This window comes from Hoplias malabaricus, chromosome 4 (assembly GCF_029633855.1).
Source record: "Hoplias malabaricus isolate fHopMal1 chromosome 4, fHopMal1.hap1, whole genome shotgun sequence".
In the NCBI taxonomy this organism is placed as follows: Eukaryota; Metazoa; Chordata; class Actinopteri; order Characiformes; family Erythrinidae; genus Hoplias; species Hoplias malabaricus.
The window spans coordinates 17,357,770-17,383,390 of NC_089803.1; the positions used below are offsets into that span (position 1 = coordinate 17,357,770).

At 45.7% G+C, this 25,621-nt stretch overlaps 1 protein-coding gene across 2 annotated transcripts in view; it reads left to right on the forward strand.

Moving 5' to 3' along the window:
- n4bp3 (NEDD4 binding protein 3) overlaps nucleotides 1-19,981 on the forward strand; it is a 46,474-nt gene extending 26,493 nt beyond the window's left edge. Inside the window, exons 1-5 of one of the 2 annotated variants that reach the window (XM_066669779.1) lie at nucleotides 130-245; nucleotides 10,185-10,628; nucleotides 14,616-15,152; nucleotides 15,617-15,874; nucleotides 16,474-19,981. In XM_066669779.1, the coding sequence (XP_066525876.1) occupies nucleotides 10,218-10,628; nucleotides 14,616-15,152; nucleotides 15,617-15,874; nucleotides 16,474-17,007 (1,740 nt within the window). In that variant the 5' untranslated portion in view covers nucleotides 130-245; nucleotides 10,185-10,217 and the 3' untranslated portion in view covers nucleotides 17,008-19,981. Of the gene's footprint in view, nucleotides 1-129; nucleotides 246-10,184; nucleotides 10,629-14,615; nucleotides 15,153-15,616; nucleotides 15,875-16,473 lie in introns of those variants that run through there. The other variant, XM_066669777.1, reaches the window with a different exon arrangement.
- The last annotated feature ends 5,640 nt before the right edge of the window (nucleotides 19,982-25,621 follow it).

A 25,621-nucleotide genomic window follows, 5' to 3' on the forward strand; every position in this document is an offset into this window, starting at 1 on the left:
AAGACGTGGAACATTACTGCATTCAGGTGAGTACTGAAATTACGTAGGGCACCAATTCTGCTGTTTACAGCCGCTACAGGTTTATTTCCCATCCCCAGGCACTCGCAGGCGTCTCTTAAAGGGCCAGGACGCCCTGTAGGACCGTGTGAATTAGGTCAGAATGTCCCCAGTGGTCCCTACACCACTGTTATTGTTTGAGTAATTGTAAGCAGTTGAGGTACTGACCACTACATCGACATCTTCAGGTGAGTATCTCGGAGTAATCCAGTCTGGAGAAACAACTACATGTGCACTCCTTCCTAAAGCATGTTAACGACCGTGGTTAATCCCGACCAGACATGAAACAGCTGCGGTTTTAACTCTAAACCACGGTACAATTCCTGATGTTTATCGATGTTCTTCGAATGTTAATCACCACGGTTTAAAAACCCTCACGTAAGTCACAGTATCAACCAAAGCTAGGTTGTTTCCCAAGGGCCAGAGCGACTCGCCACAGGTAACATGGGTTTGTTTTGTCAGGGGAAACATGACACAGTCATCGAGCTGTGGTGTGGTGCCCAGTCTCACCTCCTTGTCCTGATTACACTCCTCAAAGGGCCTCGAAACCATGGGAGGGGAAATCAAGATGGGGATGAATGAGGACTGAGGAGTAAGCTAATGGAACGTGCTCTTGTAAACACGCGTGACTGCAGAAAGGGGCTGGTTTATTCATTTCGTTAAACGTTTAATGATAAACAAGACGTCACAGGCGAAATAAGAACTCGTTCTAGCCTGAAATACAAACTCGCCATCCGTTCCACCTTAAATTCCACCTTAAACACACACACAGTAAACTGAGGAAAACGTTCCACCTTAAATATTTCAAGCACATTTTCGTTGTGCTGTTTGTATTTCCACAAAATGTCCATACAGTTACCACACAGATGAGCTGTTTAACAAAACCTACTTCAGTGATTACTGTCTTAGTCTCACATGACTTTCACAGATTTAGAGAAGGCAGAGAAACTGTAGACTGTAGAGTTTCTTCCTCATTTAGGTCTATTTTTGGGAGGGCTGTGGAATCATATTTTAAATATAATGTCGGACACAGCGCAGCGATATCTTCCCCGTGTCCCGTGACTGTGAGGAAGAACGAGGTCTGGGAATGGAGAGTTGACTCGGACGGTTTTAAACTATAATCTCCTCACACTCTGAAAGTAAGATCCTCTCCATAATCATGTGACACAGTGGCAGATACTGCTGTGAACACAGTCGTATTGTTTTGTCTTGTCTAAAATGATTTCAGTGTATGGTTCCCGAGCCGTCCTGCTGAGCTAGTGAACAGTGAGAACGGTAGCTTGAGTCGCCCTGATTACAGCCCCCAGGAAACAAACAACGGGGCATTGTCCTGACAGCAGCTCTGTGAACAGTGAGATCAGTGGGAACAAGGTGCATGCCAAAAGCTGCCTGACAACAGCCCCAGAAAACAGCTTTTAATTTCCTTGGGATTTTCGCTCGTTTCCCCATTTTCCCCTACTGCAAAACGGAAATGAAACACCATCCAAGTTAGTTTTGACCATTTGTGTTTTGTTTTGAATTGGGACAAGGCTCAGTATCCTGTTTAGGTTTATAAAATCAGAAAAAGTGAAACTGGAAGTTTTGGTGTAGAAAAAAAAAACTTATTTCTGATTTGAAAACAAAAAGTCGTAAGGTGTAGTGATGGGAATTTCGGCTCTTTTTGGGGAGCCGGCTCTTTCGGCTCCTAAATGGCTCTTTGTTTTACCGCTTATTTCCACTGGTACAGAACAATATTACCTACATTTTACATGACCATATGGACAAAATATTATTGTTCAATATTAAAAATAATAAATAGTGTTGCAATGGCCAGTTGTTTTTATGGCTGTCTTGTAATAACTCACTGATTGCACTCACACATTAAATAAAAATCCAGTTATTTATACAATTGAAACACCTTAATAAAAAATCACTTGTAAACTCTGAAGTAAGGCCAATGGAACCCAAAAGGTAGATATTACAAAATAGCTTATTAAATTAAATAATCATCCATTTCTGATTAATAAAATAAACAAATACAGTGGAACCTCTACTAACGAACGCCTCTACTAACGAACTTTCCAAGATACGAACCGGGCATTTGAATATTTTTTGCCTCCACCAACAAACCATGACTCTAGAAACGAACCCGAGCCGGCGGCTGGAAATGGCCACTGACCCCAATAGACAAGTCTCCCAGCGCCCAGACTTGAGTCATTGACCCATTTTCTCTCGTTTTCTTGACCCTCGAGCTTTTAAGATTAGCAAATTGTAGTTTTAGCAATTTAGCATTAGTGTAAATAGCAGACTGCTAAGTTCAGCCGTATCTACGCTTCGTCTCCCCACATTCACCGCCTACTCTCCGTTATTCCACCCACCCCCCACCTCCCGTCATACAGCCAGTGCCTGTGTTTCTCCTCCAGCCAGTCGTCACGTCTTCAAGGTAGTGATGTGTAACCACTTAAAACTTTATTTCTTTTTTATTACAGTTACAACTGTATTTCTCTTTTATTTCTAGTAACGCTACATGTATTTTTTACTAATTTGAGAGTGTTGTAAACATATCAGTGCAAAAAGGGTGACTTTCGGGGGGTGGGGGGCTGGAACGCATTAATTGCTTTTCCATTATTTTAAACGGGGAAAATTGACTCGAGAAACGAACTTTTCCACTTACGGACCAGGGTCACGGAACGGATCAAGTTCGTAAGTAGAGGTTCCACTGTACTCTGCAAAGTGCAAAACTGATTTAACATTTTCTTCAACTATTTTTTGGAAGGCAGATTGGCATTCAGGAAAACCAAGTGTCTCAGCTTTGCTTGTTGTTCTCGGTTTGGTTGAATGACAAGCCTTAGAAAAAAATGGCTCCGTCTTAGACGGGAACTGGCTCTCATCATTCTCTCACAAGAGCCGGCTCTTTGAACCGGTTCGTTCGCGACCGACACATCACTAGTAACGTGATTAAAACAAGACGACTCTTAGTTGAGGGCGGCACTACACAGGTAGTGGTGCAGTCACACAGACCTGGAGGCACTTTGGACCTGGAGGTTGTGGGGTCAAGTCCTGCTCCGGCTGACAGTGTTTGTGGTGTGTTCTCCCTGTGTCTGCGTGGGTTTCTTCCGGGTGCTCCAGTTTCCTCCCACAGTCCAAAAACACACGTTGGTAAGTGGATTGGCGATTTTTTTTTTTTAAAGTGTCCGTAGGTGTGTGTGAGTGAATGTGTGTGTGTGTGTGTGTTGCCTCTGAGCAGCGTCTGTGTTCACAGGGGCACAGTTAGGGAGAAGGAGTCGACTCCCCAAGAGTCAATCAAAAGCTCTTGATCAGTGATTCAGAGAGTAGAATCTCTTGGAGTCAACTCAGTTGCGAGTACCTTCTAATGAAAACATACAGTTACAGTAGCAGACAGTAACTGGCACCATTCACCCACGTGTATCATATAATCACTGTGATCTGAAACAAACAGCTCTGTGAACAGTGAAACCAGTGGAAGAAAAGGAGAGTGAATGACACGATGCCTAACAAAAGGAAACTCTTTTTTATTTCCTTGCGATATTCTTTTCTGATTTTACTACCCAACCCTAGTCTCTTGAACATTAGTGAGGTCAGCTACTGATATCGGACACGACTCCAGTCGTAGTTAACATGGCTCCATCACTCCGGGGAACACAGTTCCACTGTTCCCAGCCCGAGCATGTTCTGCTGGAGGTGGCATCAGAAAGCCGTGTGTTTGATAATAGCGTGGACACAGGTCTGGACATGATAGAGGTCAACATCAGTGATCAGGTTCCTTTCATCAGGGTTTGAACTCCTGTCTCTGATGCTGTAGCTGAGCTGGTGGAGTGTCTCTGATCTCTGAAGTGCGCAGTGCTCTGCTGATACACAGGGAGTCTCTGATTCTCCAGGCTGTGAGAGAGAGAGAGGGGAATGTTCTCTCATGAATAAAAGCATGAGGCGTCTTTTTGATCTCGAGTGTTTCTACACTGCTGTAGTTTCTCTTCCTCTATTTGCATGAAAGCTTCATCTCCAGCTCCGTCTCCGGCAGCGCCAGCTGAACCGTGTTGGACTGGGACACACCCGTATGGAAATTCAGAGTCAGTCAGCGCCCGTGATGAGCACTGGCTCGTCTGGAGAAGGGCTCGGGACGTGCACAGGGAGTGAAGTACTCTGTGAACCTGACAGCAACAAAATCGTTGTCCTGGTATATGTGGCCTTACAAATTTGTACGGACAGGTTGTTAAGGATCTGTTATGGATGTGGCGTTAAGGATGTGTTGCTAAAGTTACGTTACACTGTTACTAAAACAACGTCTATGATTTTGGGGACTGTGGGACAATGTGTTTGTGGAAAAAACGACTGCTGTTTATAGGTGGCTGAAGTTGAACTTGTCTGTAAGTTTTTCCAGGGACCTGGAGGTTGTGGGTTCGAGTCCAGCTCCGGGTGACTGTCTGTGAGGAGTGTGGTGTGTTCTCTCTGTGTCTGCCTGGGTTTCCTCCGGGTGACTGTCTGTGAGGAGTGTGGTGTGTTCTCTCTGTGTCTGCGTGGGTTTCCTCCGGGTGACTGTCTGTGAGGAGTGTGGTGTGTTCTCTCTGTGTCTGCGTGGGTTTCCTCCGGGTGACTGTCTGTGAGGAGTGTGGTGTGTTCTCCCTGTGTCTGCATGGGTTTCCTCCGGGTGACTGTCTGTGAGGAGTGTGGTGTGTTCTCCCTGTGTCTGCGTGGGTTTCCTCCGGGTGACTGTCTGTGAGGAGTGTGGTGTGTTCTCCCCATTTGTAGGTGGATTGAGGACTCAAGTGTCTGTAGGTGTGTGTTGCCCTGTGAAGGACTAGCGCCCCCTCCAGGGTGTGTTCCCGCCTTGCACCCAGTGATTCCAGGTAGGTTCTGGACCCACCGCGACCCTGAACTGAATAAACGCTTACAGATGAAGAAAGAACTTCCTTCCACCAGGTGTTCCCAGGCCAGATGAGAGATATAATCCCTCCAGCATGTCCTGGGTCTACCACAGGGTCTCCTCCCAGTCGGCCGTGCCTGGTAGTCCTCCAGCGGGAGGCGTCCAGGCTGCATTCAGATGTTCTTCTTTCGTCTGGTCATTGCCCAGAGCTCATGACCATAGCTGAGAGCGGGTAATTAGACCGACCACCAAACTGAGAGCTTCCCTCCATGTCTCAGCTCTCTCTTTAAACACCTGGACTGACTTGGCGAGAGTCCATCGTGACAGTAACTTGTCGTTATATACGAGTGGGAACTGGAAAGTTTTGTGTGAAGAACGACGATGCACAGGAAGACGTTGTGAAGGATGGGGTAAGGACTGAGAAGGCAGAGATGCTGTGGCTCTGGTGTGGATCTGTTGCTCATGTGAAAACTTCCTATCATGATTACTAGAAGAAGAAACAGTGAAGACACTAAGGAAACCAATCCCCATCAGCTCTTAATGCTGTGCTGAGTAGTTTTAGCTTAATGAGGACGTCAGCTTTTCTGTCTCCAACACCAGACCCAACAGACGTCCCTCAACAATCAAACGAGTCATTTGTGATTCACCAATAAACGATTCATTCATAAATGGCTCTTCTGTGTGTCACTACCTGAACAGCATTCATTCATTCATTCACTTGCTGTATCCACTTCGTTCTGTTCAGGGGTGCAGGAGTCTCCGTGCTCTACCTGGAATCACCGGACACAAGACAGGGATCCACCCTGGAACTGACCGAACTAGTCCTTCCCTCATGGGGCTGGACGATCTGATGGTCAGTGTTTGTTCGGAATTAGGGCGAATGAACCACATCTGCAGCCGCTGGAGTATTTTTGTTCTCGGAGCCGATCCAGTTCGCATCGCTTTATCCGTGACCCAGAATGAGAACCAGGAGCCGAAGGGCTGCTCCAATGAGAGCGCTACATTATTCATGAGCCAGCTTTCTCTCGCCCTGTATTTCCTTTTTACACGCCTTCCCCCTCTCTTTTACACAAGTCGTTAATCTGACGGAGTCCGAGCACAAACAGAAGTTTGGGTGCACTGTATTTAGTTTTTATAGCAGTTTGCAGGCTGTAGAGTTTATTTATATCACACAGTTAGAGCGAGAGATCAATACACACTACACCCTAATGAGGCACTCGGGATAGAAGAGAGGGTGTGGGAGGGAAAGGAGAGAGAGAGAGAGAGAGAGGGGCGAGAAGCAGAGAGAGAGAGAGAGAGAGAGCAGGGGGGGTGGCGAGAAGCAGTGAGAGAACAAAAACAGTGGGCTGATGGAGACATTGGAGTGAGATAAACAAGGACAATAAGGAGGAAAAGAAAAAAAAAATGAGAGGAGGTAGGGGAAGAAATGAGTGCAAAGGGGGAAAGTTAGAAAGAGAGAGAGAGAGAGGGTGGAACCCGTGTGGGAACGGGGCCAGTGGTGAAAGTGGGTTTCTCTTCATTGGAGCAGCCTCCTACTGTGATGTTGTGTGTGTGTATGTGAGACAGAGAGAGAGAGACTCTGTAGATGAGTGAAGAGTGTGTTGCACGTCAGTTAAAGCAGCCCTGGCTCTCCTGGGTGGGTGGGAGATAATCTCCAGGCGGTGGTTTTGGGTCTCTTCACAGCAGCTGGGTTTGTGTGGGAGCCGGGCTTGTTGTGATTATATAACACACTTGAAAACGTGTGTGTGTGTGTGTGTGTGGACTCTGCCCCTCATTTTAACACGAGTGGGCTCCTTTAGGTTCTCTGGACTGTGACGGCGGAGGGAGAGGCTGGTTTTTACTTGAATGAGGGACTGAACCAGGGGCGTCCCAAAAGAATGCCATTAAGTGCCCTTTTAAAAAGTTTCAGTGCCCCACTAAAATCACAGCAGTAAAAAGTCAGTTTTATCCTGGATTGCTGCAGAAGTACAGAACTCGTCAAGCTCACAGCCATTTGTTTTAGTTATAGCCATTTGTAACTGTATAATCCACCAAAAATACATAGTACACCACTAAATCAAACACTCAGCCATGTCCAGCCCTCAGAAAAAAAACAATGTAAGAGCAGGCAACACCTCCCAACACCAACTTCTCATGGACACATTCATTTAAAAGAATCTTTCAGTTCTAGAAAACGTCACGTTACATTGGGAGCTGCAGAAGGTCAGTCACTCAGTCCTCTCACATTTTCAGTGAGTGTGTGTGTGTGGGTCAGAGGGATGTGGATGCAGTTTTGGAAAATGGTGCATAACTGAGGAGATTAAACACAGTTTATTTCTCATCCCTGGCAGAGTAACACCCATTTCTAACGTTAAATCACTTGAGCTATTCGTGTAAAAACGCACGTGTGCCCCAGTGTAAACGCCACTAGACTGAGCTCATAGCAGGGGCCGTGAGGAACAGTTCCACTCCGGGCCAGGTGTAGACCCTCGGTTTCTCATGAGATGACCCACTTTTCGATTTTCAAAGGCACAGTCTGAACTGAGCAGTGGGTTGTCTGCTCACGACAGAAGGTCCACATTGGTTTTGTATAAAACAAGAAAGCTCCGGACCTGCCACTGAATGAATGAACTAACGAATGAATGGAAGTACGATAAGATCAGGATCAAAGAGGAGGGGCCAGGATGTGCTGAGGTACTTAATAAAGATGACGTGAACATGAGCAGAGCTGAATATACTGTAAATATTAACATAAGAAGTGGTTAGAAAGTCAAAAGGTAACAATGCTACCGTTTGTCTTACACAACTAGATGCTTTGATGCTTTTGAGATAGTCATGAGCACCCTCCTAGACTTTCAGAAAGGAAAACTCAGATACGTGGCCTTTGTGGAGCGGGAACGAACACCCTGGAATTGGGAGACATTTGTGAAGTCTGGAGGAGCAGATTGACCCAATTCTCCCTGTAGTGTGGGTCAGGCATAAGCAGACGGTAATTATCTGGGTGCTGCCCTGCTTCTGTCTCTGTGAGTGGGTTGTTGTTGTTTGGCTCTGTGCTAATCGACTGTGTTCCATTCACGGCAGAACTACTTTTTTGGTGGAAGACAATATTGAATTCATTGCTTTATTTTTTTTCTTTTTAACTTTTTCTATTATTCATTAATTCATTGTCTTACCAGTTCAGGGTCGCGGTGGGTTTGGAGCCTACCCAGAATCACTGACCCTGGAACACACCATGGTGGGGGCACTAGTGCTTCACAGGGTGACACACACACAGTCACTCACACCGACGGACATGTTTGAGTCACCAATCCACCTACCAACGTGTGTTTTGTGTTTTGACTGTGGGAGGAAACCGGAGCACCCGGAGGAAACCCACACAGACACAGGGAGAACACACTACACTCCTCACAGACAGTCACCCTCCAATATCCAGCAGAGAGTCTTATCACAGAAACCCGTGCCCCTGGGATGTCCCTGTAATGAACTACAGTGTAAGCAGAGCCCACAAACATATTATAAAAGCATAGTTATGAAAACTCTAGGTTATCACTGAATTATTAAACAATAAATAAATTTTTCGAGGTCATCAGGTGTTCCACCTCATGCTGCTATCACAGTTTGAGAACCACTGCAGTGACACACTCTCTCTTATGTTCTACTGCTGAAACAGACCAGGTCGGACTATTCTCTGGAGCCTGGCTTGTTCTTTTGCTGTGGAAGACCCAGAGCAGATGGTCTTGGATAAAGAGAAGATGGACTTAACTGCGCTCTTCTTTGGTTTCATGTTCACTCTCTGTGCTTCTCTTGAGTGTTTGAAACACTGTATGCCGCAGTTGCATGTGTGGGTAGCAGTGGCCTGGGGAAATGATGCTGTTCTGTTTTCCTCATGTGGGCAGCTACTGCGCTTCTGGATTTCAGAAGTGAATTTTCTTACATAACGGTGTCAGCCGCTCAGGTGTGGATCAAACCCACCCACGGACCTGGGGCCCAGGTATTCCACACTTTAAGCTGTTACTCTGTGAAATCATTTCAAAAGTGTGTTGAGAAATTGCAGAATGCTTAAAGACACACTTTGATTTAGTTTTTTCTTTGTTTGTTTGTTTTGTTAGTTTTAGCTCCACTTCATTTTTATGGCACTCATCTGAAATCAACGGGGAGGGGGGTGTGAAGGGTGTCTTCATACCCTCCTCCAAAAGTTACATAGTGCAGTTTCTGCAGTCCTGAGCTTGGAATAGCAACAGCAGAGGCACTATTTTCCCTATTACAGCACCGTTAAGTCTCAAAATAATTCATTATCTGTAACCCTTATCCAATTCAGGGTCGCGGTGGGTCCAGAGCCTACCTGGGCACAAGGCGGGAATACACCCTGGAGAGGGCGCCAGTCCTTCACAGGGCAACACACACTCACACCTACAGACACTTGAGTCGCCAATCCACCTACCAATGTGTTTTTGGACTGTGGGAAGAAACCGGAGCACCAGGAGGAAACCCACACAGACACAGGGAGAACACACCACACTCCTCACAGACAGTCACCCGGAGGAAACCCACACAGACACAGGGAGAACACACCACACTCCTCACAGACAGTCACCCGGAGGAAACCCACGCAGACACAGGGAGAACACACCACACTCCTCACAGACAGTCACCCGGAGCGGTACTTGAACACACAACCTCCAGGTCCCTGGAGCTGTGTGACTACTGCACTACCTGCTGCGCCACCGTGCCTGTTTATTTATCTGTTTATTTTAAAATGACAACAGAACCGTCATGGGATTTCATTGTTGTTTCTGCCTGGTTTTTGTTTGTTTTTTATAAAAAATGAGATCCAAAATGATGTTGTACAGATTTTCTATAATGTTTTATATGATTTTCTCTGCTGAATTTTGTCTTTAAATGGACGATTAATACCATGGTTCTGTGATTATTTTTTTATGTTTCTGCCACTTGAAAAAAGAAATGACAATAACTTATTATAAGTTATAAATATGAATTAATATCTCATGATTTACTATCTATAGTTATGACTTAGTGCCTTGTATCGCTACGATAGAGTTTCAGGGCCATGGCATGGAAGAAAAAAACAAAACATATTAAAAATTCACAGAATAAAGTCCAAATTTTGAGATTAAAGTCAGAATATTCCTGGCATTTCTCCTTTTCTTCTTTCATGGGAACAACCGTCAGCGATCAGAATCCCATACCGTCTGACTGAGATGGGCAAGGAAGGTGCCCTCAGATTTAAAATGTCTCTCTCTCTCTCTCTCTCACCTCTTAATCCCAGACCCCCTGGCGGAGCTTCCCGATCCTGTGACCAATGGCAACAGTCCAGACCCTGCCCCTGAGCCGAGACGCCAGCAAGAGCATCGGCTCCCTTTACCCAGCGTCCTCTCTGGTGTCTGCAGACTGCATCATGGGCAGCGTGGGCAGTTTGATAGAGAACGCCGAGATCTCACCCACAAAGGCCAACCGAGCGGCCCCTCAGGGGCCCGAGCGGCAGAGCAACGGCCTTCTGAGAAAAGGCTTCAACCAGAGAGAGCTGCTCAACTACCTCAACATCACCAAGAAAGAGCCCCGAGGAGGAAAGCACATCATCTCCGGGACGTCCTCCGTCAAGAGGGAGCACTCCAGCGAGGAGGAGAACGTCTACGCCAAGGTCTACCACAAGGACGGCAGGGAGGTGGACGTGGGCAAAAACTCCCTTCCCATCGGCGGCAAGTTCGACAAGGTACGAGGGACGAGTTTGTCCTACTGCCCTGTTCTCACAGCAGGTTTGTTACGGGATTCACCCTCTGAGGAGGCTTCCATCGGGACTTCAGAAAGATGAACTGAAATCATTTATAAATGAATGAATGGTTAGTTAATAATATTGAAATTTGAAATACAGAAGACACACATCTTCCATTCAGTCTCCTCCTCAGCCAGAGTAATTTGTGATTTGGAAATCAGTGTATCTCAAATACCAGGAGTCCTGGACAGCCCCCCCCCACCCCCACCCCCACTCCCCATGGTACTAAGCCAGCACAGGTATCTGTCGGCTGATGTGAAGCTTTCCTAAGAAAAAACCTGCAAAGGATCTTAAGAGAAACACAAAGTCTGTTAAAGTTAAGAATGTTCTTAAGTACAAGTTGCCAAAAAATTTTTAACCTTTTTAATTCTGCCCTTTTTTTCAAAAAAAAAAGTGCCCGGAATCACTGGGTGCAGGGCAGGAATACACCCTGGAGGGGGCGCCAGTCCTTCACAGGGCGACACACACTCACACCTACAGAGACTTTTGAGTCACCAATCCACCCACCAACATGTGTTTTTGGACTGTGGGAGGAAAGCGGAGCACCCAGAGGAAACCCACGCAGACACAGGGAGAACACACCACACTCCTCACAGACAGTCACCCCCGGAGGAAACCCCCGCAGACACAGGGAGAACACACCACACTCCTCACAGACAGTCACCCGGAGGAAACCCACACAGACACAGAGAGAACACACCACACTCCTCACAGACAGTCACCCGGAGGAAACCCATGCAGACACAGGGAGAACACACCACACTCCTCACAGATAGTCACCCAGAGGAAACCCACGCAGACACAGGGAGAACACACCACACTCCTCACAGACAGTCACCCGGAGGAAACCCACGCAGACACAGGGAGAACACACCACACTCCTCACAGACAGTCACCCGGAGGAAACCCATGCAGACACAGGGAGAACACACCACACTCCTCACAGACAGTCACCCGGAGGAAACCCATGCAGACACAGGGAGAACACACCACACTCCTCACAGACAGTCACCCGGAGGAAACCCATGCAGACACAGGGAGAACACACCACACTCCTCACAGACAGTCACCCGGAGGAAACCCATGCAGACACAGGGAGAACACACCACACTCCTCACAGACAGGCACCCAGAGGAAACCCCCGCAGACACAGGGAGAACACACCACACTCCTCACAGACAGGCACCCAGAGGAAACCCCCGCAGACACAGGGAGAACACACCACACTCCTCACCGACAGTCACCCAGAGGAAACCCCTGCAGACACAGGGAGAACACACCACACTCCTCACAGATAGTCACCCAGAGGAAACCCACACAGACACAGACACATTCAAGGATATTTCCGTGCCATTGTTAGTCATTACTTTGTCATAGCAGTAACACTTGGTGACATATTCTCCCCCTTTTCCACAAGGGAACACAGTTCTGAGGTCTTACAGAAACGTATGAGAGTGTAAACGGGGGGGTCAGGCAGCCCACAAACTGGTCTAGGTGGTCTTGTTTCACAGCTTGTGGGTTGGTGGGCTCCAGATCTCCAAATGAATGTAAACATGCACCGAACACGTGATATTCCCATTTGTTTAACAATAAGTTATTCAAACTAAATTAGTTTAACAGCTTAATTAAGATGTCAGCCGTACTTTAATAAACGTATGGCCTGTATTAAAGTGTTTACGGCCTGTAATAATCCTTAATACGGCTGTTTCACGCAGACTGAAGTTGCCTTTCAGGACACGTACGTCTCCTGTTTCCTCTCAAGAGCAGTGAGTGAGTAATGCTTCTTTAACTGAGCAGATGAGAGCCAGAGATTAATGCCTTCCTCACAGCACTTTTCCCAGGCTGTAAATGAAACGCAGCAGTGGTTGACACTGTGTTTTATCCATCTGCTTGAAAGCAGTGATTTTGTTCTGAGGAGAGTTGCGTTTATTGCTGGGTGGGTGTCTCCCTCTGGAGTAAATCACATAAAGCCACAGACGTATAGACCCACTCTACAGCGGCTGAAGGTATAAATTCAGCTCGGTAATCAAACAGGACCCAGGCCTGTGACGGATTTATTGAGCAGGCAGCACGCAACAGTGAAAGACTTATAGACAAGAAGGAAGTGGTCAGAGTTAAATTCATTTATGCCACTTGGCTTCGTTTCAAGGCTTAAGTGTCGCAGTGTTTTCCCCTTTTAATCTCCACAGCGTCCCGACTGTGAATAAGAACGCAGAGGGGGCTTCGGCGCGAACGCATTGACCATCTCAGTTACTTCTGAACTTTCCCCGAGTAGCGTCTCATCCTCACTCTAACTTTGTAATTAAATTATGGAACGCTGCGGTGCTTTAGAAAAGTCAGGGACCGCCATTCATTGATTTCCTTTCCAGTCCAAAACAGGCATTAAGATAGGGCTGTTAATATTTCAGCATCAGGAAAAAGCATGTGAATCTATTCCATTCCAATAAACGCTAACACACCAGTTTGTGTATATTTAAAAAAAAGAGAGAGAGAGCAGAAGCTGTCACTGCAGCAAATGAGCACAAAAGGGCCACTAGTCCATTGCATACTGCATTCTTCTGATGATAATACGTTTAATTTATATACAGCCTTTCTCAAACTCAAGGACACTATCCATAGAGTAAAATAATGGGAAAAAGATGATCAATTTTAACATTTATTGTTTAGAACATGACCTTTAGCTTTTACATTTACCTCAGAGCAGTAAAGTGAGCCAAGCTAGACTTCTAAATTCTACCCACGCGGACACAGAGAGAACACACCACACTCCTCACAGACAGTCACCCGGAGGAAACCCACACAGACACAGAGAGAACTCACTACACTCCTCACAGACAGTCACCCAGAGGAAACCCACACAGACACAGAGAGAACACACTACACTCCTCACAGACAGTCACCTGGAGGAAACCCACGCAGACACAGAGAGAACACACCACACTCCTCACAGACAGTCACCCGGAGGAAACCCACACAGACACAGGGAGAACACACTACACTCCTCACAGACAGTCACCTGGAGCAGGACTTGAACCCACAACCTCCAGGTCTCTGGAGCTGTGTGACTGTGACACTACCTGCTGCACCACTGTGCTGCCCTATTTTAAATATTTATTATGTTAAATAGTCATCTAGGTCACTTTTCCCAGTATAAAATAATACATCGAGTCATTTCAAATATAACAAAGTAAAATGTATATTTGCGGCCCTAAAATCTGATTGGCTGAGCTACATTCGACACTGATGTAAAATACACCCCCTGGTAAAATCACAGTAACGCCAGCCTCTCGCGGCTTTAACACGTTCTTAGGTGGTCATTGCTCAGAAACACAATGAAAGTGAACCTCCACATTTCACCCAACCGTGGCAGTGAACACACACACACAAGGGCCAGTGACCACACACACCTGGAGTTGGGGGGGGGGGGGGCAGGGAGTGACGTTTTGGTCCCAAGCCTTATTCTAAAGCTAAAGCAGTTTAATATTTATAATGTTCAACTGGTCGTTATGTGCATTATTAAAGAACAATTGAGATTACCTCATTGCGCTGTGGAAGAGATCTTCAAATCCAGAAACTGATCCAAGTTCCAGGCCAGGATTTTACAAAGGCCAGTGGTATGACACCAGTCAGGTGCATTATAAAGTTAGTCCAGCTACAGTGTCATTTTAAAATCCCGGTCTGGAACCTGGATTCAAGCTTCCATTTGAAGACCTCTGTGATGTACTGCATCCCATAACACAAAGATGCCTCAGCCTGTAAGTAGTGTACAGTATGTCGTATGCCATCTCAAATACCCCCAAAGTCCCTGTTAATACCCCTCATTTCAGAGGAAGTTTGGGACGAGCAGGTGACCTCTAGTCGTGTACTGTAAATTAAGTTACTGCAGTCCAGAAATTGCCATTGAATCCTTCCCCTCTTTCCCATCAGCCTCGTCTCAGACCGTCTGCCTTTAAGCCGGTCACTCCGAAGAACTTCAGCTCCGTCCAGAATCTGTACCAGTCCAAACCCGAGGAGCTGACCAGCAGCGTCAGAGCTGCCTCCAAGTCTCTGTCCACGTCCTCCTCGTCCTCATCCCCGTCCCGGGGAGCCACCAGCGTCAGTAAGGGCGTCCTGGCCACGCCCCGGGCCCTGAGTCAAGAAGCTGAAGAGACTGCGTCCGATTCTGGACACAACTCCCTGACCAGCCTGCCTCCATACCGCCCTCCGGGCCGACCGCACCTCGGACACATCAGTGCCTCCACCGGCCACATCGACCACATCGGCGCACTGGAGCGGCCGTCTGGGCGCAGCACCGCCACGCTTGGGCGCCTGCAGGGCCGAGCCACAGAGGCTCCACCCCCTTACCAGCTCTCTCTGTCCATGGAGGAGGTGGTGAAGGAGCTGGAGGAGCGGCTGCAGGAGAAAGAGCACGAGTTGCGGCACATCAGGAGGAACCTGGACGAGAGCGAGGACGCCATAGCGCAGGTCTGACCCCACAATAGTGTGACGGTCATTCATTCAGTCATTCTTCTGTAACCACTTCATCCTGATCATGGTCAGGGATGTGTCCAGAGTCACTGAGTGTAAGGCAGGAATACACACTGGACAAGGCACAACACACTCACCCAGTCACTCACACCTGTGGACAGTTTCACACACTCACCCAGTCACTCACACACTCACACCTGTGGACAGTGTCACGCACTCACCCAGTCACTCACACACTCACACCTGTGGACAGTTTCACACACTCACCCTGTCACTTACACTCTCACACCTGTGGACAGTGTCACGCACTCACCCAGTCACTCACACACTCACACCTGTGGACAGTTTCACACACTCACCCTGTCACTTACACTCTCACAACGGTGGAAATTTACAACAAGAAATACACTAAAATAAGTTATATAATTACAGACACTGACTGTGCCTGTGTGTGTGTGTAGGTGTTCGAGGGGAAGCAGCGTCTGTGGGAGAAGGAGGTGGAGGAGCTGAAGCAGCTGTACTCCACTAAGCTGCGGCAGGTTTCTCAGCAGGCTCAGCGTTCTCAGCGCTCTCTGCAGCTGCAGCTGTTTAAAGCACAGCAGGAGCGCAGCCGGCTGCAGGACGAGCTGCAGAGGTTAAAGCTTGAGTGTCTGAAGAACCGCGGAGCTGCCGCAGAGAGCCAGCAGCCCAACCCACAGCTCGAGGAGACCCAATGGGAGGTGTGTTCTGAGCCCGGGGGTGGGACTTGAATGCAGTGAAGTGCTAGTTTAATTAATAATGAATCATACTCGAAAAATATCTGGAGCAAAATACTAAGCTTCTTAATAGAACTATCCATTCCACCTTAAATAGAGCAGCTGTTACATCCTGGTGCCTAGGCCAGTGCTGCACCATTTAAGGTGGAATGGAAAAAGGAAAAAATTGGAAATCCAAAGCCTTGCTCGCTAACAAACAGTGGATGCTAATATCCCATCAGTGTAGCAGTTAGCCGATAATATCTTTTGATATTTACATCGTGATATTTATTCTAATTCAAAACATTGACCCCTTCAAGAGAAAAAGATAAACAATTTTAAATTGATAAAAACACCTTGTGGAGCGGTACCTGAATGAATGAGAGAAATAGCACCCCCTTGTGGTGCTGTTCCTAACGATGAGTGAGTGAATGAGTATGTGAGAATGATAATGCATGTTAGATCGAGTGAGTGAGTTACTTACTTGGTTAGTTAGTTGCAAGCCAGTCCCCTCAGGTGTTTCCAGAACTGAATAAGCCCACCCCTGTCCCTGCGCCCCCACCCTCACCCCGTGTGTCCTGCAGGTGTGTCAGAAGACGGGGGAGATCTCCCTGCTGAAGCAGCAACTGCGGGACTCCCAGGCCGAGGTGACCCAGAAGCTGAGTGAGATCTTCCTGCTGAAGACGGAGCTGAGGGAGGCGAGGGGTGAGCTGAAGTCCAGGGAGGGTCAGATCGAGCTGCTGCAGCTGGCCCTACAGACGGAGCGGCGTCGAGGGGCCACGTACGAGGAGCCAGAGAGCAAAGCCGCGCCTGGGGCCACGGAGGAGCGTCTGAGGGCCGAGCTTCTGCTGGAGAGACGTCAGAGCGAAGCCCAGACCTCGGCCTTTGACCTGGAGCGGAGCACCTGGCAGCAGGAGAAGGACAAGGTCATCCGCTACCAGAGAGAGCTGCAGGCCAGCTACCTGGACATGGTCCGCAAGAACCAGAGTCTGGAGAGGGAACTTAGGATGCTCAGGGCTGGGGATGGGGCCACAGATGTTGGTGGGGCTCCAGAGGAGGAAGAGAGACCCCCCTCGAGTCTTCCTTGGATTGAAAGGATCGAGTCTTCCGAAATCTGAGCTTCTGCAGCAGAGGTGTCCAGCGGCGTTCAAAATATATAATGGGCTGGGTTTGGTTTGCCTTTTGGGCCCTGGTTTTGGCGGTAACTCTGTTGATGTGAGATGTTCTGCCCATGTGCTGATGCTGAACTTATCTAAATCAATAACGTTCAGTTTCTCTTTAATCTACGGAAAGCCTCAGGCCTCTTCCACACACAGAAGGGTATTTTTAAAACGAGCATCCACACAAGACTGTTTTTAAGAAACCTACGATAGAAACATGCTGGACTGCTCTTAAATGTCCAGGTCAGACAATCAAACCTCAAATCCTCTCTCCGTCCTTCTGCAGCCACTACTTCCCAGTCGTCTCTGATGCCTCTGTTCTTCAGTGTAGGAGTAACTGTACAATTGTGAGTGAACAGTGAACGAGTCTCGTTATAGCGCTTTCCCACTGCATGGTACGTACTTTTCTCTGCTCTGCTTTTTTTGCTTTTTCACCAGGAGACGAACTCAAAACTCTCCATTTTTCATTTCTACATGAGAACACTGAAAAGGGAGCTCCTGATTTTTCCAATGTCTCTGTGTTCAGGGAGCGTAAATGCCGTTTGCCTCTGAGCGAAAGAACAAAACACCGAAAAAGTGACGCATGTTTCAAAAAACACCAATGGTGTGTGTGGACAAGGCCTCGGTCCAGCACAGGTTGGTGATTTCCCTCACCAGCGTTTCCTCTCTATTCTGTATTTATTTATTTTTTATTTACATGAAGACCACACGGCATGCTTCACAATAATAATAATAACGACAATGAGAACACTACAAATTAAATATAAATAAATACAGAAACGATGAATAATAGCAACAGTTTCATCCGGCTTTATCTTTGACAATGTGTTTAGTCATTACCGTAACACCAGTCACAAGCAGGAGTAGGTGAGTTTGTAGGAACCCGTAAGTGTAAGCCAGTTTTTGAAAATAAATAAATAAATCCAACTGAAGAAGCCCCTCCCCCTACATTCAGCCCTCGTTCCAGAGCCACTCCCCTAAGACACTCGATAAGTCACAGAGAAGAGAACGATGCCTCGTCTTCCAACGCCATCCACCTACGTCATGTCTCACCCACGTGTAAGAAAACGCCCAGTAGCTTCCTCGATGTTCTGCTTTGCTCTCAGGCTTTATCCAGTCTCTTTTTGTTGGAAGCCTTCTTTACCTCCCTCTCTGCCTTTCCTCCAGCCTTGAGGCGTGTCTCTCTCTCCAGGCACGAGTCTCCACTAATGCTCTGACACGGAGGTTAGCCGTCCAACCGTTTTCTTCGGTTTGATTGAAACGATTGGACAGGGTATGTACAGTCCTGTGGTCTGTATAGAAAGGAAATGTTTATTTATGTTGTCAGAGCATCTGATTTACTCTCTTTACGGAGGTAAAGAGTATTTCAAGATTTATAACGACTACTGTTTTTAATTTTTAGAAAATTGAATGAATTCGGGATATTAACGCTGAAGTGTATTGATTTTTATTGGTTGACCCCCACCCCACCCAAGTCATACCATGGCCACAGTTCAAGAGAATGGTGTTCTCCTATGGTGTACCAACACTCAACACAATACTAGCCAGTGTGGGCATCTGCTGACTAACATAACAGAAGTTATGGGCAGTTAGTGTTCTCCTCCAAGTGTGTTGAGCCATTTTAAAGCTGCTGCTGCATTGACATCTGTTTGAAAACGTGTAACAGAGCTTCATGTCTTCAGGAACTACAGTAAAATATGAACTGCTACCCCTTTTTGAATGGGGACCCCTCAGCACTGGGCTGGACTCTCAGACCTTCCAGAACTGACCGACTCCAAACAGGCGAGACATGGCCACACCACAGATGTCCTGAGATATTTACAGTGGAGTGATTCGTCAGATTTTGGGTCCAGATGGATTCGAAGGGATATGGTTTTCATTTAAAGGGATTTGTCCTGGTGGATTTATATAGGAGTCGATTAATGTTCATTCCACTTTGACAGAGCTGTAAGAAAGCAATGTTTTATTCATCTGTTCAGATCTTTATGTAGAGTTCCAGTCCTTCTCCAGGCTTTACATTGTTATGTATGTGTCCTGATCTAAGGATGGTTTCGTGGCTGTTGAACACCGATCTAAGGCGGATTCTGTATGTCCACATTGTGATTTATTCATTAGTCATATGCACATAGGTAGAGGGAGTGGAGTTTGCACTTTAAAGGAACTGGAAATCAGCAGCCTTTCAGTCTTTTTGGAGTGTTGTCTTTTCAGCTGTTCTGTGCATTTCTACTGAGCTGTCCCTTAAAGGAGTGTATCAGCCTGAAAACTGTAACACACCTGTGTTCCATACGTTTATTGCATGATATAAAAATACACAATGTAACTGAGTCACAATTTATATTTTATTTTTAATCAAATAAAAGGGGGGGGGTCTGTCTTTTAGGTTGAGTCTAGAACATGGCCACCATCTTGAAAGCCATTTTGGATCAAGGGTAGGTTTTCCCAATGGGAAGGCGGTCATGTAGCAAGTACTCCTTTAATGCAGTGGCTCTCAGTTTCAGTTCTGGGGATGCTTTGTGTTTGCAAATATAAACAAAGCAGCTGGTCGGGAGGGGCCAGGTTATTCAGGTGTGTAGTTTAGAATAATAAGAAATCAATGGTCTATATCTTAAAGGCTAAGCACCAGCTCTATGAAAGTGTCAAACAAATAAATACAGTGGGATTTGAGTTCCTAACTTGTGTTTATTGATAGTCAGAAAATGTTATTTCTTACTAATTGAAGGAATAAGTTTTAAAAGACCGTTGGTCACCCCTCCTCCCCAACGGTGTTGGGAAACTCTAATAGGCGTCTTGCCTGTGACGTAAGTGGTGGACAACAACTCTAGAAGCTGCACTTAATTTAATGCAAAATGAGGAAAAGGTGTGTTGTTTTTGGCTGCAATCATTCAATGTACAGTGGGACATCTGTGAACAAATGGCCCAAAGATCCCAAAATATCCAGAAAATGGACTAAATTTGTCAACTTTAAACGGGCACTTTGGAAAGGACCATCCGCTCACTCCGTTATCTGTAGCTCATTTCACTGGTGCTTTTCCAACAATATGGGCATGTAAGGACACCAACGAAAGGTGTTCAAGAGCCTCTGTAACATGGAGGTAAACAGGGTAAGGACACTCACTTCGCCTGTTTTAGTTGGTGTTAGTTAACGTTAGCTTGACTCGCTAAACTCGGTGTCTCAGATTATACTCGGCTACGTAGCTGCATTACGGAGGTTTATAGTGTCGGATGAATTCGAGTTCGACTTCGATCACATTTACAAGAATAACGGTACCTCTACATTTGAGTTTAGCTTATTGCTAGGCTATTGTCATGAATAATGTTGGTTATTTAGCTAGATACTGTCATAACAGTCAGTCATAACGGTGTTTTACCGCGGCGTTGTTCAGCTGTTGTCCACCAGTGACGTCACGGTCGCGTTCAAGAATTTCCGTAGAGAGCTCGGGTTTTTCCGTTAATTTAATAAAATTGTCAGTTTTAAAGCAAATTAAGCTGCTATTTTCATTTTAATTCATACTTCTATATGTCAGTAACTAAAATAATGTCAAATATTCATGGAGGTCCATTAAGTGGTGCTTAGCCTTTAAGGTTTTTTTTTTATTAATTCGAGGTTTTGACTGACATTTTAGGATTCTGGGAGAACTGATACAGACCTCTGATGTTATGTTATTTTGTCGTTAACATTATGGTCATTTCCTGAAGCCATGGAAATGCACTATGGTCAACAAGTATATCTCATAGTTTATATATTTGGTCTTATTAAAATGTTATGAATAAACATCACAAACAGCTGTTCTCTGCTCCAAACTCTGGCCAGAGACTCAAATATATTCAGTGCCAAATTTATTTCTAGTAGATGATGTATGGATTGATTCATTATGTTCACACATTATATCAAAAAGGACGTAGATTTACATGGTTTCTCTGAAAGTGATAGCCTTCCCGGCCACTGTTTGCCTGCTCTGAGCACAGGCGTTGTGAATTTGACCTTTACTGCACATGGTACCCACAGATAGACCAACCTTGTGCTGACCTCTAGTGCCAACTCGGTGGGATATTCAAATACTATTCATGTAAAAATGCTATCAACAAATCAGAAACGGTTGTAATGCTCCTCCCTCGCAGCTGGGGCTGTAAACAGAATAAAAATAAAAAACAATGACAGATTATATATCAACGAGCCACAATAATATAACCACTTAGTGGCGGGAGCGTGAGCTCTGGCCGATGTCAGTTTGGTATGTGGCACTCTCAGAAACACGGGCAGCCAGCCATAGCCCCCAGGGAACAGTTGGGCGTTAGTGCATGGCTCAAAGTTCAACCACGGATGTTGGAGAAGAAAGTACTGTTCCTACCTTCCACCCCATCCCTTTTTTACTGCTAGTGCTGGAGATTGGTCCCAAACCTCCCTCTTTAACCTGTAGGCCACAGCATTAGGGATGTCTCGAACTTAAAAGGTTTGCTTCTGAGGTCTTGGTGGTGCCAGGGATGTGAAAGTCCATGATGCAACAAAGAACCATATCAGGACAGGTGGTCTTTGGCTTAAACAGATCGGGTGTAGAACTACTGGAAAAACGCTCATCCAGAACAAAAGGAGCCCCTGGATTTCATTTATTGTGACGCTGTGACATGTTGGTGATGAACGGAGTCGGTGCTGGATGTATCTGTATGTGATTGTGGGTGTATAAACGTCTTTATGCAGTCGGCTATGACTCTTTCCTCTCCGACTAAAGCTAAATGTTTGTCCTCTCTCCTGGTACAAGCTGTTCATCTTTTGTAAGTAAATCTAGTTCAAAGAATTCCCTGGACACTGATGTTGGAACATTTCTGTGAGGTTTTGATGGCATTCAGCTGCAAACATTAATGTCCTGATATGGTTCTTCGTTCCATCATGGACTTTCACATCCCTGGCACCACCAAGACTTCAGAAGCAAACCTTTTAAGTTTAAATTACTGATGTTAGATGATTAGTTCTGGATCAAAAAAATAAATAAACACCACTCCAACTCCTCTCAGTGATACAGGATGGAGCTAGAGTTGTGTTCATGTGTGATCCAGAACTAACCCCTTAACATCGGTACTTGACCTCACTTAGGCTTCTGAGGCTGAGTGCCATCAAAACTTCACAGACATTTTCCAGCATCACTCCAGAGAACACTGCTCCACAGCTCATTACTGGACACCAAGGTGTTTGTGTGTATATTAGCCCAAGCTTTACTGATACCCTGATAATACCAAACATTAATTTCTATTGGATAATACACTTCTACAGTGGTCAGGTTTGATTATACAGTTAACATCTACAACGCAGGACACACGGGTCACGGCTAGTTTTCTGTTCACACAACAAAGCCTCTGTGCCAGGAGCGGGGTTGTGGGTTACAGTGTGTTTGGATTAGTAACAAATACATATACACACTTGATCCGAATTTTAAATCTTCTCTTTAGAGAGCATCAAGAGACTCAGACCATAAAGAAAAGTGAGACCCCTCCCACAATTTCATTTGAGGGAACTCTTATTAGCTGAGTACCACACCGACAGAGACACACACACACAGAGCTGGAACACCTGCAGGTGAGCTTAAGGACCTCTGGAGAATTTTATCCTTGACTGATCAAGAGTGGCCCCAGACAACAACGAAGCTCTTATTCACTCTTCAGATGGACCCTGCTTTATTCTGTCTCTGAGCCGACCACTGCCTTTGAGAAAAGTCTGCAGGCCGCTCAGCTCCTAAACATGGGCAAAGCGTCCGTGTAGCAGTGTTTATTCACTAGAAGATTTAAAATGAGTGAAATAAGCAGCCAACACAATGGATGTTCATTTCCATTTGGAAAGTGCAGTGTCGCCAGAGGCAGTCTCAAATGGACGGATCCAGACCGACAGGATTTCTTACATCATTAATCACCCGCCAGGTGAGTTGGGGAGGATCCGGTGGAGGCAGGGATAGATGTGAATGTACTGGATGAAGGTGTAGAGCCACTCTTAAGGCAGAAGTGGATTTGTTTTTAATTGGAAATAAATATTGTACAGAAGACATAACTGAGAAGAGAGGTTAAAGGTTTAAATGATAAATAGGAATTCATTGCATTTGTGTGTATTCACCCTCTACTACATCCCTGATCCCAATTATAAGAAAGTTTTCACATATCCTTTTTATTAAAAATGTAAAAAAAAAAAAAAATCAGAGCCAGGTTTAAACTAAAGACTGCTATATACAGACACTATACTGCCAAATGTATTCACACCCATCTAAATAATTGAATTCAGCTGTTCCAATCACTTCCATGGCCACAGGTGAATAAAATCAAGCACCTAGGCATGCAGATTGCTTGTATAGTAACAAATGAAAGTGACTGGGAACCGCAGCAATTCGGCCACAAAGTGGTACACCATGTAAAATGACAGGAGATGTACTTAGTACGCAGAGGTCGCCAGGAGAATGGTGCATGTCTGAGTGTCTGACTGGGGATTATGATGTGAGGTTGTTTCTCAGAAGTTGGGCTCGGCCACATAGTCCCAGCGAAAGGAACTCTTAATTCTTCCGCATATGAACTTTGTGGGAACCGTTTAGGGACGGCCCTTTCCTGTTCCAACATGACTGTGCACCAGAGCACAAAGCAAGGTCTATAAAGACATGGATGAGCGAGATTGGTGTGGAAGATCTTAACTGGTCCACAGCCGATAGAACACCTTTGGGATAAATTAGAGCCAGGCTCTCGTCCAACATCAGAGATTGATCTCACAAAGGTACTTCTGGATCCTCGTGGAAATACACTCCTAATCCTCGTGGAAAGCCATCCCAGAAGAGTAGATGAGCGAATACTTTGGGCAACATTGTGTACATCCCGAAGTGTTGGAACAGCTACATTGCACTTCTGTGGTTAGAGTCGTCCAGCACTGCATTAACGGTGAGGATCTGGTTTTGTGGTCAAAGGTCGCGTATAGGTTCAGAAACTGAATTTTGTAAAGGATCATAAAGTTGGAACCTCACTCCACTGAGCTTTAGAGACAACATCAGCGTCAGAGTCATTGCACAACAGCAGTTTAACAGGGAGAGAGTGGAAAAGGACGCTCACACACTAACGCTGTTATATTTGGAAATAAAAATTACATAAACACCACGAAGCAGTTTTTCATAAATGGAGATTTACATAAGACAGCACTCGATGTGTGTTTTATTGGCAACTGAAGTGTGTTTGAATTAAAATGAGGTGCGCTTTATATAACAGACCTGATGGACGTAGCTGTGGCCTTTTGTTCTCTGCTGTGGAGAAAAATGCAGGATGTGAATATTAATAATCAGTCAACATCTTATTTACATGAAATAAATCTGAACGTTTATGTATCAACTCTTACAGGCTACTAACCTACACTCTCAGACAAATCAATAACATTGTAACACTACAGGCGCAGAAGATTGTATACACCCCTTTAATCATTGAATTCACCCACTGTATGGAGCCCCCAGTGTGCACAGCGTGTATAAACCCCATACTGAATGCTGACTGCCGTTTAGAAGGGTATAAAGCTTCCTATCATTGGTACTGCAGTCTCACAAGCACTGGGTCTGCATCCAACACCTTTGGGTTGAGCTGGAATGGCGATTGAGAGCCAGAACTAATCCTCCAACATCAGCACCTGACCTCAACAACGCCGGTGGCTGTCTGCCATCAAATCAATTCAGAAATTTAGCGTCGACTCTTCCTAGAAGAGCAGAAGCTCTTGATTTCAGATGAGCAGGTGTCCACAAACTTTGGGCCAATACGTCAACTCCTACCCAGTACTATGTAGGAGTAGGTAACGTTACTTGTGGTATCACTGCCCTCTAGCGGCGAGGAAAGGGTCACCTCAGCTTCCTTCAATTTCAACTATGAAGGCATCACACCGGGTGTGATTAATGATTAGTGATCAGCTTTAGAAAGCCAGGTGCAGGTTGTGAGAGTGCTATTTAAGGAGTTCTAACCCGGTTTGGGACAGTATTTATCTCAGAAGTGCAGCTTAATCAGGACATGAACCACATTCTCCAGTGTTTCCAACATCCTGGGGGTCCTGAGCACTGAAGAACAGAGGGAAAAGGGGCTAAACACAGTATGATGAGCTACAGTCTGTAATTAATAATGATCACCCCATTGTGAGACATTATACAAAACACTGAAACCGAGTATAAACATATTGTTTTTTGTTTTATTTCTAGATGCAAGTATAATAAACATACTGTAATGATAGAAGATAATTATTTACAATTGAAGTCGCAGGAAATGAAGATTTCATAATCGCAAAAAAATAAAAAATAATAATAATTAAAAAGAAATAATAAAAATGAAGCCAAAGGCCATGACTCACACCTTTGTTGGAGCAACGCAGGCAGGAACTGGGCCCTAATCTCCGAACTGTTCACAGTGGTGGTAAGAGAAACCAGGCGACTCAAGAGTCTGGTCGCTGAGCCACGAGACACCACTTTTCACGGTGGAGAGGTACGCGAAAGGTGAGCGAGTCATGAACTAAACACTCATCGATGCTGTACTACAGTAAATAAAGATGCGCTTATTAGCCCCGTATACACTTCTGCAGTGTAAC